This window comes from Onychostruthus taczanowskii, unplaced genomic scaffold (genome assembly GCF_017590055.1).
Source record: "Onychostruthus taczanowskii isolate IOZ18803 unplaced genomic scaffold, ASM1759005v1 scaffold13, whole genome shotgun sequence".
NCBI lineage: Eukaryota > Metazoa > Chordata > Aves > Passeriformes > Passeridae > Onychostruthus > Onychostruthus taczanowskii.
The window spans coordinates 666,033-693,144 of record NW_024498462.1 but is presented as its reverse complement, the minus strand read 5'-3'; the positions used below and the strand labels follow the sequence as shown (position 1 = coordinate 693,144).

The 27,112-nt window shown below is 38.4% G+C and overlaps 1 protein-coding gene across 1 annotated transcript; it reads right to left on the bottom strand.

Annotated features, from left to right (window-relative positions):
- Nucleotides 1-231: 231 nt before the first annotated feature.
- On the bottom strand, nt 232-27,112 carry TEX11 (testis expressed 11). The gene is made up of 29 exons (XM_041396550.1): nt 27,018-27,112; nt 26,736-26,920; nt 25,466-25,550; nt 24,208-24,287; nt 23,578-23,658; nt 23,376-23,495; nt 22,374-22,454; nt 20,095-20,180; nt 18,602-18,659; nt 17,741-17,836; nt 16,209-16,290; nt 14,428-14,506; nt 13,595-13,746; nt 12,787-12,872; nt 11,746-11,883; nt 11,377-11,479; nt 10,206-10,330; nt 9,373-9,458; nt 9,190-9,243; nt 8,702-8,742; nt 8,023-8,109; nt 6,861-6,931; nt 6,187-6,303; nt 4,765-4,837; nt 4,261-4,410; nt 3,181-3,289; nt 2,165-2,285; nt 1,640-1,804; nt 232-607 (listed from the first exon to the last, which is right to left on the bottom strand). The coding sequence occupies exons 1-29, from the start codon at nt 27,046-27,048 to the stop codon at nt 536-538; spliced, it is 2,814 nt and encodes a 937-aa protein (XP_041252484.1). The 5' UTR covers nt 27,049-27,112; the 3' UTR covers nt 232-535.

Sequence of the window (27,112 nt, the reverse complement as noted above, 5' to 3'; positions counted from 1 at the left end):
AGCCCTCCCAGCACTGCCAGTGACAGCTGCAGCTTCTTCCCTGAGCTCAGCAGTGCTGCTTTTTCTATTCCAAGGGACTGTGAAACCAGCAAACAGCTCTGAGTTCTTGTCTCCACTGAAATGGACTGTAAACTAAACAATCTGATAAATATTTATGCAGCAAGGCAGCTATGACAACCAGAGGAGATGAAATACTTTTTAAAGACTTTTATCGTGCTCGTCGCCATTTGCTACTAAAACCAGATATTTAAACCAACCTGTTACACAACAGCAGAGGCATCTCATGTAAAAGTTAAATATTTCTTCCTAACTATTAAATAGCTCCAGAGAACAAAAATTATTCCCTAGAGGAAAACAATTACATTTATTCAATAAACACTTCCTAAAAAGTCCATAACTTCTTTGCCAACAAGGAGATCCTGGTTTCTTTCCCACTGCTCCCATGGCCCTGTGCCTTCACAAAGCTAACAGCCTCTCATTCAGCAGAATGTTTCCAAGAGAGACTGCTTTCCTTCTTTTGTAGTTGTGGCTGTCATTATTCTTCATTTGGAATAAATCCTTTTGCTCTGTCCAGCTTGTCCAGAACCTCACTATAAAGGCCAACCATCTGGAGAATATGAGCACCACAGTTGTCAACAAGGATGGATAAAAATGTGCCATTTAACTAAGTGCATCATTTAACACAGAACAGAACTAAGGGAATACGTGGGAGACTGCCACCAGCTCCTAAACCTAAAATTTCAAATTGATGCAAAGATTTCTGGCACAGGTTTAAATACAATGGTTTAGGAAAAAAAAAGATCAGTGCAACCTAACAAAAGTGGTTTTATTTACAGCCATAAAGCGTAGTTTATATGTGAATCTTGTATCAGCACATAAACCTATTCACCAAATCACAGATGCTGGGAGCTGATGTTGAGGGTGGGGAAGACTTCTTATTGTCAGCTCTCATTGCTTTAACTGATGTATTTAAAATGGTGTAAGAGTTACAGCCAACCCCCTGATTGCTCAGCTTGTACACAAGAGAATGAATGGTGACACCAGCCAGGCTGCACTGGGCTGCAATCTAGACAGGAGCAGCAGCCAAAAGCTGTAGAAAGCTTACTTGTGACAGAGTAAGAAAAGTGTCATTGCAAAAGTGTCACCTACAAAAGTGCTAGCCTAGAAATTTCTCCCTCACAGGAAGTGGCTTAGCTGTACCTGAGGAGATGAGCTTTAGTGATTCTTCACACCATCTTAAACCCTATTTATAAGACATGAGATTGTACTAGAAACCAAGCTTTAAAGTATGTAACAGCTGATTTAACTAAACTGGTACAGCACCTTGACTTCAGTTAAGTCAGGCAAGGGTGCAAGGTTCTCCCATGGCCACAAACAGTCAGAAGTTTATTTCCAATCACCCATTTACATCATCCTTCCAGTAAAAGAATGCTACATTATTCTCTCTATTGTCTATCAAAACTTTTCTGGCCTCACTTTAAAAACATCTTTTAGCACTAGGCTCCCCCAAAATATTTAGATACCATGATTCTCCTGAAACTCTAAAGACCATCAGCAGTGGTTTCTTCACCCAGATCCACATCTCAAATCAGGCCAGACAGCCAATCCCATATCCTCAAATCCCCCTGTGCACACTTACATGGCCTTCATAGCTCTTCTTCAGAGAGCCTAAGTGATTGAGGAAACGCATTCCCAGTCCACACCACTGCTCAGCTTCCTTGTATTTACCAACAGTATATTGAAATATTCCTGTATTCCAGGCTCTTGTCATCAACCAAAGGATCTCCATCTCTGGGTAAGCATCCTGAGGTAGCAAACAAGCAGCAGCACCTCATCAGAAAATAGAATCTTCACTTCAAAACTGACAAGCCAAGAGGGTGTTAGAGTTTAATTTTAGAATAAGAAAACAGTTGGGTTCTCTCCTCCTAAGCAAAGGGAGAAAAAGCCCTTACAAAATCCAAGGAAACTTGTAATGCAGTCCTAAATATCCAAGAGACCTTTCTTTTGAGGTAATATCAGCATATCTTTTACTGAAGAAGTGCTAGCAGCTCCACATGTAACACTATGTAATGTTCATTTTACCAGTTATTCTCAGTCTAATGAGAATTTTTTTCAAACATGCTCAGGATCATCTCCCAATCTCTTGGTTTCCTGTTCAACTTACCGTGCTGCTGACTACACTCAGAGCATCTTCAAAGTAGTCCCACACCTCCTGCAGCACACAGGTATCCAAGTCTGTCAATCCAGTTGGCAAAGAAATGTTTATCAAACTGTGTAAGCATTTGCTGAGGATTGAAAAAGAGCAAAAGAGAAAACTTTAATATCATGTGCACAAACAGTTTTTAGTATGAGGAGCACACTGAGTTGTGTTTCTATGATTGTCAGACATGTCTACCTTGGTGCTTAACACACTCATATTCTTGTAGCAGAAACATGCATTTTTGTACTATCAGATCTTATTCATACAAACTATGAAGAAACAGAGTCAAGAGCAATTAGTACTTAATTATTTTCATTGCTGGTCTCTACAGTAACACAGAAAGAAAATCACAGTATTTCCTAGGGTGCTACACATGACAGCAAGAAAAAAGTACCTTTTCTAACTTCCCCAACAAGAGCTGCGTAGGCAGATCCTCAGAAACTCAGTAACAAATACAGGGTTCTGAAAACAGCTCTGTCTTTCTCAGTGAGAAGTGAGAAAGACAGTATCAACAGTTGCCTTTGCCAAGTACTTACTTCAAGGATCTTGGAAAGGATAAGTAACACAAAAATATGCTAAATAAATCACATATGTACTATGTGGCATCACTACCTTACAACTCATAGCTTTCTTCTCAACCCTTAATTTCTCTTTTTTGTCTTTGAAATACCCAGCAGAGTAACATTTGAAATGAACACCTTCCTCACAAGAAACAACCAGAGACCTCTTCAGGATCCAATTTTCATTTTCCTTCCTCAATAGATTAATTTCTTGGAAAGAGGATTGTGCCAGAAAATAAGTAAACAAACTGCAGGTAAGACATCTGCTAGGCAGTCATCCTTCAGAGCTACATTGGTGGGCCAGCAAGAAGTGGAACCTTGCATACAGAGTAAAATCCACTTTTTTTCAAATTGCAGGCTTTATTCCCTGTCAGCATTTTCAGTCACAGGCTCATGGCAAAGCTATGTGATAACACTAACCTAAATTTCACAGCATCAATGACAGCCTGCTTTCTGTGAAGGTTTAGTGCACTCTTGAGAGCTTTCTTACACAGTACAGGATACCGAGCTGGAGATTCCATTGCTAATGCTTCAAAGTAAAAGAAAATAGAGAAGAATACAAGACAAATTACTGAAGTGGACTTCAATCTCTTAGTTCACTAAAATAAACTACAGCATGTTGCCAGATCCCTTGTGAAAAACAAGTGAAAAGAGATCTGCTTAATGGGCTGGTCACAAGCTGGTGCTTCTCTCTCTTTCTTACTCAGCACATCATCAATGAGGACAGCAAGGCAGAAGCACAGAAAGTCTCATAATTCTCTGCTGTTTACTTCCATTGCAGTGGTACAAAAAAAAAAAATCTGGTGGGGGGGCACTGTCTAAAGAGTTTTGTTTGTCTCCTTGAACATAAAAATCCAGATGGAAACCTTATGTGGGATTTGAGAATGGTGTCTCCAGGCACTGGAGTGTTCTCCCTCAGGGCAAGCAGAACAGAAGGTGTTTATGCAATCCTACAGGACACCCTCCAAAGACTTGCCATGGTAGTTCTAAATGCTCCTCATCTTTCTTGGATCCTGCTCTAGATTCTCAAGCACATTTTTGTGACTAGGACTTTGTGATGAAAGTTCTATTTACAAACTGACTATAAAAACTTTAAGTTGAAACAACGCTATCTTAGTGGCTTAAATATACTTAAAGTATCTATCCAGACTCCACAGCCCAAAACTTCTGCACTGGGGCATGAATCAGTGAGGGTTATTCTCTGGCCTTTGCCAGTTTGGAGCATGTAAAAGTTTATCTGAAAAACCCTTTCCAGGCTCACAAGCTATATGAGTGTCTCAGGGTCTAGAAATGGAAAGATATCACAACTTTGTGGTTCATCATCCATGTCATGTGACATTTCAAAACACAGCTCTCCTAACGTTGCTGAGATCCTAAGCATCCTTGCTTCAGGACAAAATACATATGGTTAGACCCATTTTCTGTATGTTGTACAACACATGATAATCCTGGTCACTTCAAAAGAGCAGGAAAGAGAAATGAAAGCTTCTTCATCCTTACATGCAATGATTTCAAGTGTCTTGATCTCTATTTGTGGTTGCTCCCAAACTGACTCCATAAAATTGTGAAGTGTTGGATCATTCAGTTTGGATCTTGCTTCAAATTCATAAAGCAGCAACAATGTGTCTGTTGGGTCTTTAGCAAAATCTCCTACAAAAGAGACAGGATTCCCTGTATGTAATGCTGAACTTTCTCAAAGCCACAGGGTGTACTATAAAGTAATTTTTGCTTCCAACAGGCAGGAAAACAACCAAGGAACTCAGACTTAACATCAGAGCAAGTGGAATTTGCCATTCAAGGACTACCTAATGAAATTTTTCTACCAATATCCTACCAAAAAAAGTGAACCATGTATCTGCTAGGCTACCAGTCACTTAACACCTCAGCTTTTATCATACTGTCATCTGTCTACTCCATCTAAGACAGCAATTCCACACGCTCTGTATTCCCCATTAGTATTGTGCCTAAGAGTTACACATGCTGAACACACACTTTGTAGCTTACCTGTTAATTTCAGCACCTTCCATATCTCCTTGCATGTCTGAAGATGTTGAAGGGCCTGACTAAAAAGCTCTGTCTATTTTACAAAATTAAATAAGTTATTCTTGTCAGTTTTAAAAGCAAAAGGAATAATTACATCAGAACTAACTATAAAACAAATTAAGAATCAGCCTAATTAGTAAATCTCCTATACCAGTTACAGGGGATTTGGGATTTTTTTTCTCTTTTTCAAAGACCTCCACATCTCAGACAAATCCACTTCACACTGAATGTTTAATTGGCCCAAAAAGAACCATCCATGCTCCTGTGGGACATAACTGTTTTAGCTCCCAAGCATAAAATAGTGATATTGAGACTGACAAAACACTAAATGTCACAACAGAATTGCTGTGCATTGCCCTCCACAGAATTTTCTACAATCACTCTACACCAGACTTCTGTACTTCCTTCACAACCTCTGCATCTTCCTTAATCTTCTTATCATAGTAAGCACAATGTCCTCTTCCTCCCACCCACAAAAAGATGTATACATTAAAAAAAAAAAAGGAAGTTTTATCACAACCACAGTGGTAACTACTTTTAGCAACAGCAGTAATTGTCTTTCTGACTAACCCACATTTAGCAGCAATATATATCTTGTATATATATACAATATATACCTTACAATATATATCTTGTAGACTGAAATTTCTCTCAGAAGTAACTGCCATGACCCTTTATTGATACAAACCCATTCAAAGACTAATTTACAACAAATCCACTTCACACTGAATGTTTAATTGGCCCAAAAAGAACCATCCATGCTCCTGTGGGACATAACTGTTTTAGCTCCCAAGCATAAAATAGTGATATTGAGACTGACAAAACACTAAATGTCACAACAGAATTGCTGTGCATTGCCCTCCACAGAATTTTCTACAATCACTCTACACCAGACTTCTGTACTTCCTTCACAACCTCTGCATCTTCCTTAATCTTCTTATCATAGTAAGCACAATGTCCTCTTCCTCCCACCCACAAAAAGATGTATACATTAAAAAAAAAAAAGGAAGTTTTATCACAACCACAGTGGTAACTACTTTTAGCAACAGCAGTAATTGTCTTTCTGACTAACCCACATTTAGCAGCAATATATATCTTGTATATATATACAATATATACCTTACAATATATATCTTGTAGACTGAAATTTCTCTCAGAAGTAACTGCCATGACCCTTTATTGATACAAACCCATTCAAAGACACTGAACTAATTTACAGAAATTCAACACTTACAATTGTCTGGAAAGGTGCATCACTTCTAAGTAATTATGAAATATTCCCTTGCTTACATTCTCAATATCCTGTTCTGAGTGAACTTCAAAACCAGAAGGAAAAAATGCTACGCTGGTACACTCAGAAATAGTTTACAGGCTTTGCCCTACCTGTTCTGAAGGTGTTACTTGTTGTCTCCCCATTTCCAGATCAACTGCAGCTGCCATTAACAGGCATGTCTTCTGAGCAATTAGAACAGCTTTGTCAGAGGGACAAAACTGGGACAACTGACACCAAAAATAGGAAAAGGTAATGACAATTTTACCCATAAAAAGCAATTTTCTTGTGAACAGATGACTGCTGACCCTCCTCTATGACACTTGCAGGAATCAGTGATGAGTAGTATATATTCATATTGTAATTTTACTGGTACAATTATACAAAAGGACTATTTAAATATAAAGTGTAAAGCAGAGTTGGAATCCCTCTCTACAAGCACAAACAAAGATGACAGTGTTGGTAGAAGTCCTGCATAAAGATTAGCACTCAAGTACTTAACATGTGTGTATTAATGATATAGTTTACAAACATCAGAATCCATTTATTTTAGAAACTTCTCATTGAAATATTAAATTTATTACATTCTTAAGAAACAGAATGTAGAGTATGACAATAATGCACACATTTTATATTACAAGTCAATCTCCTTGTGACAAAAATGCTCCATCTTCAGAGCATACAAGCATGTCTCCATGGAGATACCCAAACCATGGATGTGACTTCTAGAAGAACTAGACAGATGAAAATATTCCCAATTAGAAACACTATTAGCAAGAGTAAATACCTTGAAAGACAGCACAAAAAAATCCCTCATCTTTTCAGGGCTGTCCTTGAACTGTACAGCTAAGTTCCAAGCTAACAAAGACACAAAAATAGAGACTAGAATAAAAATCTGCATTAGATGTGTGCCCATCTAATCTCTAGCAATAAGCAGTTCAGGTCCTACAATTCTATTTCTGAGCCAATATGTCACCAACAGCTCATTTAAAAACACCAAGAAATACTGTTACTGGTGATTTGTTAAAATAGCTAATTCATGCTTTTAAATTTTGCCTTGATAATTTCACCACAACCAAGAACCCATTCTAGTACACCCTAAGAGTGTACCCTGCCAACAAAAGCATGAATTGGGAAAAAGCATTTTCTTATATTAGTTAACAAAACCAGCATGTGAGTGGAAGTGTTCAACAGTATTCCCAAGGCAAATAAAAAGTAAAAAGGAAAAAATCCCACAATGTCTTGAACCATTCCTCAGTTTGCCCCAGCAAGGTGAAGTATGTGGCAATTAAGCACACAGTTCTGAGTAATAAATGGATGAGCATCTAAAGGCAATCAAATTATTTATGTATGAGAGCTTGACCCAATTAAATGTTTAGATTCTACAGCAACTTCCATATTAATTGATTCTATAGGACACGTTTCTGTAGTCTCTGAATTGTTTATCCTGTGAGTGAGAATGCTGCCTTTGAAAGGTCATGATTCCATTCATAATTATGTCACTGTATTTGACCTCTGCTGCTTCTCCCCTCCCTTGCTACTCTTTATTGCAGCTCAGTTACACTGTGAGGATGTGTGCAAAAGCAGGTGTCTTCTGATACTGATTGCAACTGTTTTCTCTCCTGTATGCTCTGACAGAAGCAAGAATCTGAAAAATTGGTTCAACTTGTTACTCTATGCTTACATTTTTATTTATAGACAGCAAATGCACTAACCCTTTACCAAAACAGTGTAACAAAGACTACAACATGGGGATCCAGAAACAGCACTATGCATAAAGCTAGGCCAGCCCCATGGGAGCTGCCTTTCCCACTAGAAACCACTTGATCTGTGATGATATTTGCTGTTTGGATTTCACAGTCTGTAGTTTAAGGCAAACTCCAAGGCTGCAGATTTAAATGATCAATAAAGACAGGAGATTCAGTTTAGATTCTGAGAGAGCAACCTACCAACTTTCCTAAACCAGTGAGCTTCAAGGATCCTCATGTCCCCTGTAAATTTCTCCTCTGTGAAAGACTCAGCAAGTTTCTTGTGAGCTGCAGAAAACATACAATTCAATACAAAAGTACCACTTGTGGAGCAGAATAAAAACATTTCCAAGTCTCATCCTTGCACTACAAAACAGAGGTTTCCAAAATGCTTGGTAATTCCTGATGAAGATTTATTCTCACAACTTAAATCTAATATTCTTCAGAAAGCCCTAGTAAAAACAGCAGAAGGTGCCTCAAACAGCATTTTAGAGAAGATGCCAACAAGTACTGCTCTTCTAAGTTTACTGACACTGAAGTCTAATGCAGAGGAGTTTTACTTAATCTTACAAGAAGGGGGTTTAAATTTAATTACAAGTTTGAGGCCTTTCTTCTAGGAACATTTTATTGATTTAATTCTGCTCTTAAATCTCTTCTACTTGCAGCAGTATTGCAAGCTTTTGATAGCAAAACCTGTGGCTCTGAGATCCAACTTCACAATACTATTGAATCTCCAGCTCTAGATTTCATTGATTTTACTGGGAAGTTGAGAGCCTGGACTGAAATAAGGAGTTTAAATATTTCATTGGTATGGATCTAACCATATTATAAAATGCTGACATATGGAAGAACTCCAGAAAATGCAAATAAAGCAACATACCCAAGTTCAAGTAAGTCAGTATTGAGTTGATATCTCCATCTCTAGAACAGAGAAAAAATTCAGTTTTAGAAAACTGATTAATTTTTTTCAACAGAAAAAAAACCAGAACACATTATTTATGTTGGAATATATTTTCCCAGTTATGGATAGATCCACTCTTCTCACTCCGAACTTTGGAAAGATATCCCACTAGTGTCAAAGTTACAGAGATTGCTTAGCTCATAACCTCCATTAAAAATACCTGACAGGGATATGCATTAATAAAAGAAGACAAAGAGCAAATATTTAAAGAAAAGTTTAGACAAGTTTGTAAAATATGTTCCTATGTGATGTCATTAGGTCAAGCTAGGAAGTCACCTGGGTGGACTTTTACTAGCATAAAAAATAATCTCTTGATTACTCTGCAAGAAAAAATGCCCAGAAAGAAAACATTACACAATTTGAACAACACATCTACCATAAGAAAATGGTTTTTCAAAGAGACCCACCTTTTGTCTGCATTTTCTGCCATGACTTTTGATAACATCAGACGGACCAAACATCTAAATATGAGAAAAACAAGCAATGAAGAAATAAGATTTTTTTTCAAGGGTATACTTTGCCCTAATTTTCCTGAAAGGATCCCACTTTTCTTCCTTATGCTTCTCCTTGTATGTACATTGAATTCTTACTTTAAGGATACAAATAATTGTCGGCAGTCTTGTAAATGTTCAGACAAATACTCCAAAGCTTTGATAGCCACAATCTGTTGGTCATTCTGAAAAGAATTAAAACATGTTTTGTATACCCTGCACTACCTTAGTTACCACAAAAAATACCCAACAACAACCACCAAAACAAAAACAAACCCCAAAGCAACCACATTTTCCAAGTCTGTGCAGCCCAGCAGCAGGAAAATGAACAAAGGACTATGCACAGAATTGCCTGAGAGTGCAGAGAAAGCTCTAAGGAGAGATCATATGATTCCCTGCACAAAGAGCCTGTGGCAAGAGCAGGACTATTACAGGTTGGTAAGGCTTTCATGCCTCACAGAGCTGGGAACAAAGCCCTGATAGCCTGAAATGCAATCAGCCAGTTCAGACAGTGCTCAGGCCACCAACCAAGAGGCAAACAGGAGGGACAAAGGACTTTCATCATGGATTTGTGTATTTTTACACAGCTTCCCCCGCTCACATCAAAGATCAAATCCCAGAGGCAGAAGAATATGAAACATTTTGCTAAGGAGAATTTTACAGAAATACACAATGTAATATCCAGATGCCAACAACTGTAACTCAGAATTCTTTATTTTTCTGTTAAACTTTTAAAAGACACCACTTCCTTCTACATGAAAATAATTTCTACTTTGCATTACACAACATATTTGAGTGAGACCTTCGTTGTGGAAGCATGAAATACTAAGAAATCCATGAAATACAGAGATATATTAAATCTAGGCCAGGTTAAAGAGGTTACAGCTGTCCTACTTATACCAATAAAGCAAAGGCAACATTATCTGCTCTACCTCTAAAGCAATTTGGGCAGCTAAACTCAAGAGGTTGCTGCCTGTATTTTTATCCACTCTCAGCTTGTCTTCATGTTCTGATAGCTTTTCTGCTAGTTTCCCCATTTCAATAACTGCTTCCATAGCTGAAAGAGAGGGAAAAACCAACATTTTTACAGAAGCCATTGGAAGGTGGAAAGTTCTACTGTTTTAATGATTTATGAAAGGCTATAATTTTTTTTTTAATGCTAAGCCAAGGCAAGAAAGCCTGAGCATACCAGCGCTTCCCCACAAATACATATTTCCTCCTAGGGAGGTGCCAAAAAGCTTTCAAGTTACTAATCTAAGGAAACAAAGATGCCACACAAATGATACTCATCTCACATCCTTAATTTTGTTCTGCTAAGTAACTGTTTGTTACCAAAGACAGAAGACTTTCTCTAATACATTGTCTGGGCATCATTCCAAGCTCGCACATTTGGCTTATGCTAAGGGTGCCACTGCTTTTATGCTCACACTGTGCTGTGTTTCCCACTCTATATTATGTGAGCAAATTATGCTGTCAATAGAAGTTGTATAGAGAATAATTAAATGGCAGAGAACTCATTGGAAAATAAGCTCTGCACATTACTCTGTATTCTAAGTAACTATAGACTGTATTTCTCCATTTTCATTACTTGAGCTAAGATCCTCATTAAAATATGAAACAGCAGAACTCATTATAAAGGAGAAAGAGGCTACAGAGATACAACATTCTGTAAGTCATCTCAATATTCATGTATTTCTTGGTAACTTCAGGCTCCATCTGTCCAGAGAAGTTAAGAGCAGCAATAATGGTTCCCTTAAGTTTCATATTGTATATGCATACTAAAAACTACAGAATGATTCTCACCCTGGGATGCTACTACAGCTTCTGCCCATGGGAGGATTAGCTTCCCTAGACAGAGGCTCCATCCAAACAAAATCAAATATAGCAATGGACTCTGCCTCTTATATATTGTGTGCTAAAAAAACCCTCAAATCCCACTTTTACGACTTAAATCTACAGCCTGACATTTTCAATTACTTTAGGGACCCTTCTAGCTACCCTCTATTGTGTCTTTCTCAAGATGAACAGTCCAAAGCTGTTTAGTATTTTTTAACATATTTGGCATTTCTCTGTGTAGTGGATCCTTTAACTTTCAGGTTGTACCTTTATCAGTATCATTCTCCAACACTGCAATCTTATAGACACTGAATTTAGTAAAGATGCTGTTTGGATCACACCTTTCTGCTTGTTTAACTGCCTCTTTAGCCTATTCACAGAAAAGATTAAAGGAAATCAGTACAACATCACCTTGAAATTAGTATATAATTTGCAATAGAAAAGAAATAAGAAGATACACAAAACATTACTAGAATAACTCAAGATGTTTAACAGGGCAACATCTGCACTTGAATCAAAAGTGATGAGTCCAGAAGACAGCACCAAAGGCTGACCAGAAATGAAAGAGCCAATTCCTCAAAAATAAAAGCAATGCAAATAAAGACATAAGTATGTATACATATGTATTAAATATACCTTGTCAACTTGTTTCAGGTGAAGATAGCAAGAAGCCATGTTCCTCTGCAGCTTAGCCAAGTTCTGATCTATCTGCCCAGGTGTATAGAAGCTGACAGAATAATTGTACCAGTGAAGGGCTTCAGAATAGCTTTTCTCCTAGAAAATATAAAATGAAAATAGAACCTAAACAAACATGGCCATATTTGGATGATGAAACAGCCTATGTCTTCCCAATATTTTTTAAAAAGGTCACAGCAAATGAAAGATTTAGATAGTCAAGTATATTCTAGTGCAACCTCCAGGTTGTTCCAGGTGCAGAATCCAGCACTTTCCCTTGTTACATTTCATACAGTTGGTGAGTGCCCAGCCCTCTAATATGTCTAGACACTGTGAGAGACAGTATGCAAAGCTTTACTGAAATCCAAAGAGATGACATCAACTGGCTTCAGCTGATAACAAGGTAGATGACCTTGTCCTAAAAGGAAATCAAGTTTGACAAGCAGGACTTCCCCCTCACGGACTAGTGCTGGCTGTGACCAATGGCTGCACTGTCCTTCAGGTGTTTTTCAGTAACTCCCAGAATAATCTCCATAATTTTACCAGGCACTGAAGGGAGACTGACAGGCCTGTAGTTTCCAGAGTTGTCCTTCTTGCCCTTCTTGAAAATTGGGATAACTTTTGCCAGCTTGCAGCCAACTGGGACCCCTCCAGATTCCCAAGACCATTCAAAAACCATTGAGAAGCCTCACAATTACACCAGCCAGTTATTTGACTACTCTTGGACAAATCCCTTCAGACCCCAGAGCCATATAGGAACCAGTTGGAGCAGGAATTCTTGCATTAACTGTTCCCATGCACAAACCTTAACATGAGGCTACCTGAAACTTGATTTTGTAATTGAAAATGCACCCAGATGGATGAAAGTAAAACTAGTGCCAGCTGGAACAAGGCTCTTAGTAACAGTTTGCACTCTAACCAAAAATAGACATATCAAAGAGGTCAGAAAAAGAATTTCATTTTCACTTTTATAAATAAGAACACTACTATTTGGTCCCAAACCTCATAATGTTTGGCAGCTCTGTCCCACAAGATTATGTGCAGCTGATTCAAGGCTTCAGGCAACAGCTGTTTCCCAGTATAATGACCTGAAAAGATACTGCAAATCATCATTTTACAAGAACTTTACAAGAACAAGCACAGTGAGAAGCATCTAAGAACTATTCTACAGCCTGCAACAAAAAACAGGGACACAGCAATAGTTTCAGCTAGGAGCCAGTGTTTCAAATCCTGTTCATAAAAAAAAGCCCAAACCAAGGAATCAACAAAGCAAAACCCAAAAAAACCCAGAGGTAAGAGAAAAATATTTTCATGCTTGAACAATGTAAATGTAGCTCTTGCTCGTAGCTACATGCAACATGAAATAGGATTTGTTTTACAGCATATCTGTAGTCAAAAAGTACTATAGTGCTACAGGTGCAATAGACCTGAAAAATAAACTGTTATCCAGCTGCTCTAACAAGGATATGCAACCTGTGTTACACTGACAAACAAAAATAAATTGGGCTGGATGGACAAAGTATTAACATTACACAGAACTCCTGGTTAATGTTTTCTAATCCCACATGTATCAGTCACACACAGTCTACACTAAGGAGGAATTGCTCCAGCAAATAAATTTAACCCTAAACTTGATTGTGACTATCATTCAGTATGGAAGTTGAGAGTTGCCAAGTAAAAGAAACATAATGAAAAACAGACACAGAGAAAGAAAAACGAGAATAAGCAAAAAAAAGTGAAAATTAGAATGCAAGACTTTAGCCAACTACAGCCAGCTTTCAGCAAACAGCAGTAAAAGATGGATACAGACCTATAATAACTTCTTCAATCTTTTGCTTAGCGAGCAGCTCCCTCTTATTCTGCAGCAGGAACTCGATGTGGAGCAGGGTAATTTTTCCAAGGTCAGGTGAAGATTCAAATCGCTCAGGAACAGATTTCAGAAAATCAAAACCAACTGATTCCCTATTCACAGAGATGCATTTTTAAGAGGCTGCACCAGAAGAGCTGTTAATTTTCCATTCTAGAGATTAACATATTCTCACCATACAGCATGTTTGTCATTCAATCACACCGACAGAATGAATCAAGGTATGAATTTGTTACACTTCATCTATTCAATGGCAGCTTCCTCTTACCACATGCTTCTTCCACTGTATTCATAAGAGTTTATTCTTCACATTTGCATCAAGATACAAGCATATACATACATAATCATGATGGAGCACTTAACAGGGTAAAAATTCGTGCCTCAATTGATTTTGCAGTAACTAGTTATCCTTCTAGTGTTTTTCCCAAGAATGGTTCTAGGGCTCCAAAGTCATTCTGATAGTTGGTTAAAAAAAAAAATGTCAGTCTGATGATTCCAGACATATAATAAAGCTAAATAATGAATCTTAATCATTCCAAAGTAAGTCTACAGCACTGCAAATTGCCACTACACTTATTTCACACTCTGTTCTGTTGCTGCCATAATCAGTATCTCCTTGTTATAGAAGACAGGCTCCCTCTCAAAACCTTTCACCTTACCTCCATGAACTTTTATTTGAAATAAAGCATCATTGCATAATAGATGTTCTTTGCTTATAAAGAAACCCCCAAAACCTCCAAACATTGTGTTTACCCCACTTAGAGATGCTTTCATACCTTCCATGCTCCAGCAGCAGTTTGGCAGTATTCAAACAGAAGTCTATAGGCATCTCAAGGTGTGCGAATTCTGCAAGAGCTAGACAGAACACAAAGCACCTGAGATTATGTAATCCACTTAGACACTTAATTGCTCAATTTACCACTTATCTCTTACACCTTCTTTGAAAGACAGAAATAAAACTGGAAAAAAAAACCAAAAAAAACCAGCAACCCTATAACAGATGTACAACAAATGGAAGAATAATTCCTATTGTGTTTTGACTTTCCTTTCACTGTACAGTTAATGCAGTACTACAGAAAGGTGACAGGCTGATAGCCCTGGAATTCCAGCCCTCTGTCTCTTTAAACAGGGTTAGCAAAAACTTTGGTAGAATAATTAATTTTTTTTTTTTTTTGCCTCAAGCTGCCTTTTATCAAAATGTCTCATCCTTATCCAGCAGGAACAACCTAACACTGAGGTTAGTGCTCAGGCTGGTGTGGTATCATATTGCAATGGGAACTACTTCAGCATAATGCCCTTAGCATCAGCTGTTGGACTGACTCGTGCTGATAAGCAGGTATCAGTTTTACACCACTCAGATAAAGTTTTAAAACTGTTACTCTGTGCTGAATGGTTAAGAACAAAGCAGATACATTTGTAGCTTGGATGAGATCAGAGAAGGAATACACAAGGACATGACTGGAACAGCTGTTAAAAGAAGCATATGAAGGCAGCTGATGCAAGTGTGCAACACAAGATTTTAGTGAAATGCCTAAAATTTAGCAGGAATCTCCACTCAAAAGACAGAGAGCACACACTTTTCTGCCAGGCATACAAGAAAAGAGACATCCACTCATTAATAAATGTGCTTGAAAAACTGACTGGAGGCTTAGTGTCACTAAACAATAGCCAAGTGTGTTTTGATAGGCAACTCTATGGTTTCACAATTCAAACTGAAGAACACAAGTCAGCTGCTGTATGTTTATTTGAAACTCTTTTATGTTTAAAAAGGTTTAAATGACTGGCTACTTGAAATCTGGCTGAAAGCCTCAAGGAGGAATATGGAGTTACCATTTCTGCTAGTCTGACAGCATTCAAACCCCTGAGCTCTCTGCAAAAAATTCCTCATCACATCCTACACTTCTCAGATTATTCATTACACATCTGATACTTTCCAACCCTACTCTCTTCCTTAAGATTTCATTATTTATGAAAATAAATTTCTCTGACACATTTATTATCCTTTCTATATTAAAGTCTCCCCAAAAACTTTCTTATCCTCTCATTTCATAGCAGAATCAGTTCTGTTCAAGTGATAAATGTGAGGAATAAGGAGAAAAGAGTTTATTTGACTTAAATAAACTCTTGTAACACAGGTTTATAATAACACACTGATGAGCACATGATATCTCTTGGCCAAAATCTGCAAAATCCCAGCCAGAGAACAGCAATGTTTCACCAGCCTTTCTTCTGTGCTGACTGTGTAAGTCAATGCACCTTCACCCTCCTGCATAACCTTATGTCTAAATAAACTGTAGCTTTACATTGCTGTGTCTTCACTCTCTTCATTCCAACAGCCTTCAGAATGTTCCCTCTCCCCTATTTGCAGCAAGGCTATTTAAATTAGCATCTGGATACCTCCTCTGTGAACAGTGAGTACTATGTCTCATACTTCAAATCCAAAAGGACATTTAGCTAATACAGATTCTGCCAAAAACACAAAATTGTTTTTCTATGTATGACACAGGCAGTCTCCTCAGATATGGAGTAATATGAAACCTAGGGAGAGCTGTGATACCTGAGTTGATATCTTCATCTGATGCTCCACTTTTAAGAAGAATTTTAACTTTCAAAAAAAACCCTGCTGGGTGCAAATTCTCCTGTACAATGAAAAACAACACATTACCTGGACAGCTCTTTGTAGGACACAGATCCTGTGAGAGTTTAGCACATTCATCATACAGACAAATATTAAGGAATCACATACTCTCCCCTGAAATCTTCAGCTCCATTTTAATGACTAAAGCAAGTGATAGGCAGCTTATACCATAATTTCTTCCTAAATGCAATGTGCATCTTTATTATTTATTCTTACACCACCAAAAGACCACAAGGATAACGAAAGCAAAAGCTTTAAAATTCTCAGTTTGCTGTGGCCCATTTTTGATACTTTTAAATAGAAGCTGAACATTACTGAATGATAGAAACATTTCCAGCTTTTCTATGTGTGAATTGGTTGGTTTAATCTAGAATTACTATGAGTAGATTCAAAGTAGTTTATAAAAAGAAGACATTCAGGGGTCAACAACAGTGGGAGCAATTGGAAATATGAGGACTCTATATTAAAGGTCTCCCTAAAGCAATGCATATTTCAGGTTCTAAAATCAACACTGTCTTCTGGTTTTCCATACCTTCACACATTATCAAAACGTACATCATCAAAAATCATGACTAAAACATTTTCTGCCTCAAAAAGCTTTGCAAAAGCAAACAATAGAAGAGGACAAAAGATTTAGATACTGTAGTAGCACATCACTTGCATGACTAAAATACACTGCCTCTTATCCTGATCTCATGAGCATATGCATTATGATCTGTCTGTAAGTTCAGGCAGCATGCAGAAACTGAATTTCAGCTTCCATTTAAAGCAAAATTTCATACTTAAAACTTGTTTTGTACAAAACAGAAAATGATTTTTTTTTAATGATCAACCAAAGACAAATAGGATTTTTTCAGATTTCATTTGCTCCACACTGACCTGAACAGATACAAGCACAAAATTAATTCAAGTCTCTAATGGAAACAGAATTTGTAAAGGATTAAGAGACCTCACTGTAATGGCTGCTTAGAGATGTATGAACTTCCTTTAGGGTAGCTGGTATGTTTATACACCTCATTTTTCAGGTCTGCTTGCATGCCTCTGCCTGGGTGTTGCTTTGGGGATCCCCCAGACAATGAGGTAAGGGAAATAATTTTACTCTCTGTGCTTTAGCTGTGGGTTTGTGGCTGTCCCAGCTGCCTGCCTGTATCAACTCACACATCTGAGAAATTTTAGTCACACCATCATCAAAGGACCTTACTACTAACACATAGGAGGCAGGAGAGGACAGCTCTACTTCTACGTGCAAAAAAGTATTTCTCTAAAAAAAAAAAAAAAAAAAAAAAAATCTGGGAATACCAAAATATCTATAAGAGCATGGAAACATTAAGCAAACACACCTCAATCAAGTCAAGGATAACACACCAGTGATTAATGTGGTCCATATTATCATGTCAATAAATGCCTGAGTTTCATCTATTGCAATCTTTAAACACAGCAAAAATTAGTACCTGATTTGCCAAGCTTATGGCTTTCAAAGCCTTGTCCAGGTACAGACTGCAATCCCACTCAAAATAGGTCGTGGCTAACAGTCGCAGCACTTTAGCCTGGAAACAACAAAATAGCCACACAAACATCCTTATGAACACAAAAGACTTAAATTCTAAGGTCGTGAAAAATGAAAGTTCTTTGAGGCAAAAAAACATCCTGCCTGGTATCAGATATATAAAGTGATTTCTCACATCTGAAACATATCCAGTCTTGAAGCAATGCAGTACACACAGGACATGAATCCACTAGAATTCAGAGAAAAACAGAAGGGTTGCAAGGAAAATCAGATAACTGGGAAAAAAAAGCACAAAAGAAATTGAAATAACAGGAGGTCCACACTTCACAGAGGAAAACAAGCAAAAAAAGCAGGACAAAGACCTACATGATGATGGACTTCAAATACATAAATTATTTACATAAAGAGGAAGAAATTAAAATCTTCATATCCGCAGTCAGAAGTAAAAGAATAAACTGACTTCTGAATGAGACAGAGAAACATCTATCACAAATGACACAGCTCAACTGATGATGTATTGAAAGAGGAATGGAAAGATGGCCTTTCAGGATCTACTTCAGCCTTACTTTCCAGACTTCAATTTCTGTGAAACAATAGAATCAAATGTGATTTAAGAGCGTTCATCAGTGACTGATGCTTATAACAGCTAAACCTGAAACTCTGCCAAAATTCATAGCAGAGTACAAAAAGGAGACCAAGACATCACTGGGCAGGTCTGCACAGAAAAGGCAGATAATACATTTGAGTCAGTTTAAAAAAATGCTCCTATTTGTAAATAGTAAATAGAAATTTCTCTATTTCTTACCTGCATTTCTTTGCCAACAGAATATTTTATGTCCATCTTCCCAATGTCATAACTCTGGCTATCAATGATAAATGATAGTTAAAATTAAACAGCATGACAGAGATAAATTCAGTCAGTCTTCTGATATGTGCAAAATTCCTATCCTTTCCCACTTCCTAAGCAGTTAAAAACCACATAAATCACACAAACTAATCTCAGTAGTCACTTTTACTAGAGAACACAAAATTTTGGGTTCTTTCTCCCTTTACATTAAAAATTGTACTCAATCACTTTCTTCAACCTGTTGCAGCACATTCTGTAACATCTTCTCTTCAAACATTTCAGTAGGTTTTATCAATTTTAACCACAGACATTTTGAAGAAGCAAGTGCTTCCATTCTCCCCTGACATACAATATGGCAATACACAAAATCTATCCATGACTGATCTCCAGACCACAGCACATCAAGAGCACAAAGAGAACCTGTAACTCGTGATTCCCCATTCTCCTTCTAAAAGTTAAATGGCAGAACAAAGAACCACCCAGGAGAAAACAGTGATAATTCCACAAAACCAGATTTGATTACAAATGCTGTGAATGAAGAACTGTTAGAAAGAAAAACAGTAACTGGGCTCTTGTTTTCTAACATATTCTCAGACCAGGGAAATTTTAACCCACTAGATGGAGCCACACTCTTTCTCCAGATTATTATTTGCACTGTGCAAAGCTTTATTTCCTCCTCAGATTTTGTCAACAGGACTCGGTATTTAATTTTCCACAAAAAAAAAAAAAAAAAGTATATATGTGTGTATATATATATCTCTAAAGCAGCAGCTGTAACTAATTCTGAGCATCTCTACAAACCCTCTTTGACAACAGATACAACCATAATCATTTTGAATTTGATCTGTTGCCCTCCATTTTCTTCTAGCTATTTAAAAGAACAAGAAGACATTAACACAAATTTTCTGCAGTGAGGCTGCTACCATGGCATGAGGATACTCTTCCTGATAGCCTACATTTCCTCACCCTTAGTAATATCACAATAGTTATTTGGATCCTACAATAGTTATCTGGATCCTACCCAAACCATCTCTACCCATTCCTTTTTCACCTTGATCTTTGTACCTTTCATCAGTCAAGGACTCTTCAGAAAACTAATCCCTTTGGAGGAAGTGCTAGGGAGAGAATTGGCAAGAACCATTGATGACTTTCATTCTAATGGCATGAAATTCCATGTAGGATTGGAGGAAGTGCTAGGGAGAGAATTGGCAAGAACCATTGATGATGACTTTTATTCTAATGGCATGAAATTCCATGTGGGGAAACAGACATAGATTTTAGGCAATAATGTACAACCATGACAAAGTACCTGCTCAGATAATTTGGTTCAGCTAAAATCTTCTATTCTCATATTTCTAATAAGGCCTCTACTTTCCCTTGCTCCCCCTCTCCTTCCCACACATTTTTACATCTCAGAAGTAGGGGGTTGTTTATTTGATTTGTCACATTACCTGAGCCAGAAGGAGCTCTGTTCATATCTCTTCCGTTCATAGGTTTCCACTCCAAAATTGTAACAGAGGATTGACAGGTAACAGGTCTGGAATAAAAGACTCCTGCTTCAATAATGTTCTTGTACAACATCATTAGATCTATGGCACTCCAGTCTCAGGTGCTTTAAAATACATTTTATTTTCAAGAGATATCCACTGTTACCACTTCTGGCCTTCTCAAGGGGGTGCTGAAGATGACTAAATGGAATCATTAATTGGGTGGGAAAGCGAAGCATCATTAACCAGTCCAGGACACACAAAACAGCAGGATTTTTGAAACACGTGAGGAACACAGAGTTCCTCAATAAATCACACTGAAAGCACTAGAACTGTGTAAATTAAACAATAAAAATTGAAATTTGAGAGGAAAAACTGTTATGCTATAACCTCTTTTTTTTAATAACAAAGAAGTTTTACATAAGTGAAGAGGACTCCACCTGTTTCATGGTAGGCTTCACAGCATTTCTCTTTGGGGTTAAAAAAGGATTACAAGATTTAAAAGAAAACTGCTTTTGAATGCTTGGTTATTCAGAGCTTTATCAGTCAGCCCTGACAACATCTGTTCATAACAACTTGCCTTTTCTTTGAAATGATTTGCAGCTGTCATATGTCACCCAAAGAAGAGACAAAAAGTCATTTTATATGCTAGCAGGCTGCCAATATTTACATCCATTTTGCCTTTGCAGTATCTTTTTTTCCCAAATATAAATGACACTTTTTGCAAGGGACTGCAGATTGCAAATTCTCAGACAAAAATGAGAGGGGTAGGACAACATCTTGCTTCAATTTTTTTTTTTTTTTTGCAATCCAGAGCCAAAAGCACAGGGTAGGTAGATGCATAAAGACAGAAGAGATCACTCTCAGATGTGAAACCTTATTTTTCACAGGTTCATTTGTGAATGTTTTCTTTCCAGGAGAGAAAATATCCTGTACTGAGCATTAGTTCACAGACTATCACAATCCTCTCCACTGATCTCTGGTACCACACAACACAATAATCTCCCTGTGATACTCTCCAGGCAATCTCTGGTACAATGGGAGCCTGGAAGAGTTTAGGATTGAGAGCTACCCACCAGTCCAAAAGATTTAGATTCACTCAGCAATCACTAGCTCTTTCCATTTTCCTCATTTTTTAAATATCACTTTTTAAATCAGAAGTAAATTGCATCACTCTCTCATGATCAGAAACCTTTACCTTGTCTGCACCAGTGCTCCTGGTTTGTGAAGAGCTTTCATCACAAGTTTAATATTATTTCATGAAGGAGTTCAAGTGGAAAGAATGAAATTAATTTAGAATTAAACGAGGAACAGGAGTACAAAGATCCCAGTGAACATTTTCAACAGTAAGAAGTTCTACTCTTATGATTCAAATCAAAGCTAGACCTCTACAACTTAGTCACTCAGATGCACTTGAACATGGCCTGCAGATGACAAAAAGCAATGTAAAATCAGTTGGAGTTTAATTGGTTAAAAACACAAATAAACTCTAACCATATTTCCCATATTTTTCTTTAAGAATTTGCATCTGCCCCTTTGAATTTTATTATCTGTACCAGAGAGACAGGAATAAAATGTTTCTTAAATATTGGGAAAACATGTAAACAAATGAAAATAAATGTCAGGAAGTTTATTCTGATAGAACTATAATAGACTTTTATCTTTGTAAACAAAATACTAATCTGCATATGATAGTTTGTTTTCTCTGTGAGACAGGAACTACAAAAGCCACTACAAAAACCATTCATAGATCTACAGTTTCACAAAGATGAAGATTAGTACTGATGGGAGTGACAGACTTGCATATCAATAACTTTGTAACTCAGCTCTTCTCTTGTCCCATCTGTCCCCAGACAAATGTTCACATGGGTACAAGATGCAATATACAAGATCAAGATGTAAAATGCAGCTGGTTCTGTAGAGAGTAGGTGGTATATTCAATTTAGAAATCTTTTTGCCTTGCTTGCTGATTTGTCTTCTCATTGTTTAGGAAAGAGTTTATTATTCTATTTCAAATTCTAATCTAAGAGAAGAAATAAAAAAATGCACTCTGAAAAAAAACTCTGCTGTTTCCACACAAATTTTTTAGTAACAAAATCTCTAAGAGGCAACCAACCACAGAAGAGATCTTCAGTTCAGAGTACTTTTCAAAATTTTATGTGGCATATGTCATGCTTTAACATATAGAGAGGAAAGTGGGTTCTCAAAGTTTGGAATGATAAAGAAGGGAAGATTTCACTTACTTCTTTTGGCAATTTCACCAACATATCTTTGCAGCGCTGCACGCACATCACCGCTTTCTGAAAATCTCCTTGAGCAAGTGCCTGAGAAAGCAGCAGAGCATGCCAACAAACTGTTAGTATGCAACTGGTCTTTAAAATTCACTAAAAACCCCATTCTTTAAAATAGGACTTGGGTTTTTCACATGCAGTAAAGCTAGGTTTGGGATTAGGTATCTGTCCTTACAGTGCTATAATAATCCTGTCTATTTTTCCATCTTGCCAGATGATAAAGAGCTCCAGAAAATCACTGCAGTCCTTAGGTAGTGTGCAAAGGCCAGAGACATGGGACAAGATCACTCACATGTTAAGATGATACAAGAACTGAGCCAAATTTATACCACTTCTTTTGTTTCCATGATCCAATTAAAAATATGGGCCATTGCTTTGTCCTGTTTAGGGTAGTTCCTGAGAATTGTGGAGACAGCACTTCCCTTTTAGATACTGAGGTCAGTTGTGTGACCAACAAATGCAGGAAATTACATTTTTTGGATTTGCACTCCTGTGTCAGTAATACTCTGTAGGACTGAGAGCGTTTTCAGACACTTCAGAAGGAAAAACAATTCCTCTCAAAACTTAGAATTCCTAAATTGCATACTTTAAATTACAGTTATTTACCTTGCTCTCCAGTCAAGCATAGGACACTGTTGGAACTGACCCATTTATGATTCATACAGGCAGCTGTTTATTTTATCAACAGCCACGATAGCCAAATCATAAAGCAACAAATCTGAACTAGAAGATATAAACACCACTGCAAGAATGACTGCGATAAATGAGGGAAATTAAAAATCATTAAATGATTGCAACACTGAATGTAAACATGAGATCTGCTATCTTGTATCTAAGTGAAGGAAACCTATCCCTCAGCAAGTTCTCAATGCCAAGCATTCAGGTATCTAATAACTGGGTCAGAGCTTCCCTCTATACTTCTAGTGACTTGTAATGGAAATTGAGAACACATACTGATTCAGCTTGGTAAGAGAGTACTTTGAAAAGGCTTTTCTCCACATCAGCTCTGTGCACTTGAATATCTGCTTCACCCTCGCTCCCCTTCCGTAACTTTGCATACAGCTTTTCTATACTCTGGAAAACAAAGTGCAGGCATCACCCATGGAACTTACAAATGGGGGTGTATGTAAGAAATCAGAACTGGGAAAGAACTTACACTCATGGCATTCTCTAGAAATCCATCTGCAAGACCAGCTTTTCCAATATCTATCCATCCTTTCCCAGTTTTCATAGACATCTGAAGGAGGAAATGGTTAAGTCTTTTGTGAAAATGCAGTCACTGTCAAAAAAGGCAATGTCAGCTCTCATCTCATTGTTGCATATGTCTACCACAGGACAAGGGTATTTCAGCTCTGCAGTTTCTGACCAACTCTCCCTTCTGAATGATCACTCAGATGCAGCATAAGACTTGTGGTGGCCTACTAGACAATATTACAAGATACTGAAATTAATGCATGTTCAGCTCATAACACATTTCACCCTGTGAGAAGATGTGATGCTAACCACACAGTCCAGACACTCCTAGCTCCAATGGCTCACCCAGGTATCCCTGTAAGATACAGGTCCCACTTCAGCATGTACTTTGTTTTCTTAAAAGGGAAAAAATGGGAACATCAATCTTATCTTTCCTTAACCGATGAGAAGATAGAGTCAGCAATACTCCTGCCAAAACACCAAAACATCCTTCCAGAACTAGACATATAGTCTCTTTCCAAAGCAAATGTAATAAGATTTGATTCCCTGGGGGATCAACTGTATTTCATCACTCACCCACAATTAGCCTTACCAAAATCTGTCTCCGAATAGTTCCCTCCGGAGGATCGCTGCCTTCACAAAGGCAAATCAGTCTGCAGGCAACAAACCGCACTGCAAGAAAACAGAGCAGGCATTCAAAAGTTTCCTTTTCTCTACTGCTCAATTTTTTTATAGAAAGTCAAGCCCTGCCATAGCTGAAAGACTATCTGGCATTTTAAATCACAACACAGAAAAATCTGAACGCTTCAGGAGTCAAAGCAATCTGAATTTTAGCCAAGATGTTTAAAACTGCTTTTCGGGCAGTAAGAAAAAAAATATATATTCTCATTAAAATACCTATTAAACAATTTAGAGAGAGTTTAAGTTAAATACATGGTATTCAGAGATTTAATTACATTGCAGGTGCTTACAGTAACATTTCTTGAAAGCCTCAAAATAGCCTTCAGCAAAATAAGGCAATGAAGTTTAATAATCTTTACAGTTTCAAAGTAAAAAGCAAAAATATTTTCAAGACTTCCTTACACATCAGGGATGGAAAAGACACTAAATATTTTTAAAACAGCCTCTCCCTGGCCCTTCAGCTGTGATCTGAGAACATCATGCTCTATTTTGTGTCAACTTACCCTTTTCCCTTTACCTGGCATAATTTATATGATGCAGATTATACATATTTTTGACTATAATCCCTCAAGACAAGAATGTAGGCCTGACACTGCAATCCCACAGAACCACAGAAAGAACATGCTGAGGGAAAAGACCAAAAGCTCATTTCTGCTTTCCCCCAGCCCTGCTCCTGGCCCAAGAGAGCCCACCAGCTGTGCACCTGGCTGTAGCAGGCCAGTGAAAAGAGGACTTAGAATGTGTCTATATGTAAACATGGACGAGATAGTTACATTTAAAAAACAATCTCACTTGATATAAATTAAGTGACCAACAGTCCAAAATTTACATCTGTGTTATTTCCATACATTTTTAGATTTGGACCACACTATGAGAAATGCAATCAAAGCTTCCTTTGGTCACATCACCCCTTTACTGTGCTCTGGCATGGAAAGGGCAGTGGTAAGAATGCCTACACTGATTCTGTGGCACAAGCAGGTAACTATTACACCAGGATGCTTCCTCTTGAACTGTTTATACAAGCCCACCGGTACATTTTTCTCTTTCTAGCCCATGTCTGCAAAGACTCAAACAAATCTCCAGCACTACTTATGTGCCTGCCAGCAGAGTGTTTCGTTTCCACACCACAGCACACAGCACACCTTTAGGGAGGTACAGAACATACGCACGTTTGGCTCTTTGCTCATCACTGATAACAGCACCCGTGTGTTTGGTCACAGCCCAGTTCCACAGGCTGACTGCACACTCTTCAACCTGAAGAGGAGAATTGCACTCAATTTAATTTTGTCCTGGCTGTGGATCCCATTGAAATTTACTACTGGAAAAAGAAGCATCTTTCATGTGTTTCACAGGAATGGCCTCTCCACATGTTTACACAACTCCCTTTACATCATGTAACTCCTTTACACCAAAGGTGTGAGTTTTCCATAAATCTGTCACAGGATCCCACAGGGGCACGTTGGACAGTGACCTGAAAACAGGCATGCTGAATGGATGCAGCATTTCTTCACCTGAAATCTGAAGGGGCTGGAAAAGAACTCTAAGAATCTTGTCACATTTGAGAACCATCTGTAGTAAGGCTTCACCTCTTTTGCACATCAAAAAGAACACTAAGTAGCTTAATTACTTTAAATACCTACACTGAGAAACTTTGGATACTAGCAAACAAAGAACAAAGGTTACTGACTATACACTCTCGTTAAAAAGGTACAGCACTACATAAAGGCAATAAGCTGCTTTAGCAACCCACCCTGAGGGGCTGCATTTTCCATCACTTTATTCTACTTTTCGTGACAGATCCTGCCTATGAACACACTCTTGCCTATCTAGGAGAGAGTTCATAGCCCCTCTTATTGATGTGGCCAGATTACAAATTAATGCTTTCTCCTTTCTTCAAAAATAATGTAGCCCAACTGCTTCAGGAAGATTCACTTTTATGCTCTTGTAGTTCTTTACACACTGTACTATTGACACTTTCTGTTACAACTCCTGCTAACTTTCCCCTTTTCCTGACACTTCAAGCCCTTGCCCAAAGTCCTTCTCCAGCTCTCTTGGAATTCCTTTAGGCACTGAAGGTGCTGTAAGGTCTCCCAGAGCCTTCTTTTCTGGCTGAACTCTGCCTGTTTTTCCCAGGAGAGGTGCTCCAGCCCTTCAATCACCCTCATGGCTCCCTCCAGGTCCACATCCTTCATGAGACATCCAGGTGGGGTCTCATGAGAGCAGAGTCAACGACACACTTCTACATTCAGGATCATAATTTCGCATTGACTTTTAAAAATAACACTTCCCACTTTATTTGGGACTTTCACGCTATTGGGGCAAACGACGAAGAAGTGAACCCTTTTCTTTACGTTTCAGTAGTGCTACACGTTTAGCTTCCCCGCCTGGGTGGGAAGCAGCAGCAGCAGCAGCTGGTGTCTACGGAGCTGCAGCACCAACCTGGGCGAGGGCTGTGGGGTGTGAAGCACCTGCACCCGTTTCTTCAGACGGGCTGGCAGCGGGGGGCTCTCCCTCCGCCACTTTCCCGTCCTCTTCAGAGATGCTCTCCGCCGCCCGGAACAGCTCCTCCGTGAGGGCGGCAATGCGGGACGGCGCCTCTTCCCCCAGCAGCTCCCGCACCAGCGCTGTAAGACAGGAGGACAGCGGGGCGTGACACACAGCCCAACGTGAGCAGCCAGTGGCGGCGCTTATCGGGAAGGGAAAGCCCGCGACCCGCGGCACCTTCCACGGCCGCCGCTCCCGTCCCCGCCATGGCCCCTCAGCGGCAGCTCCGTGAGGGGCGCGGAACCACGGGAGCAGCGCTCCCGCACTGCGCG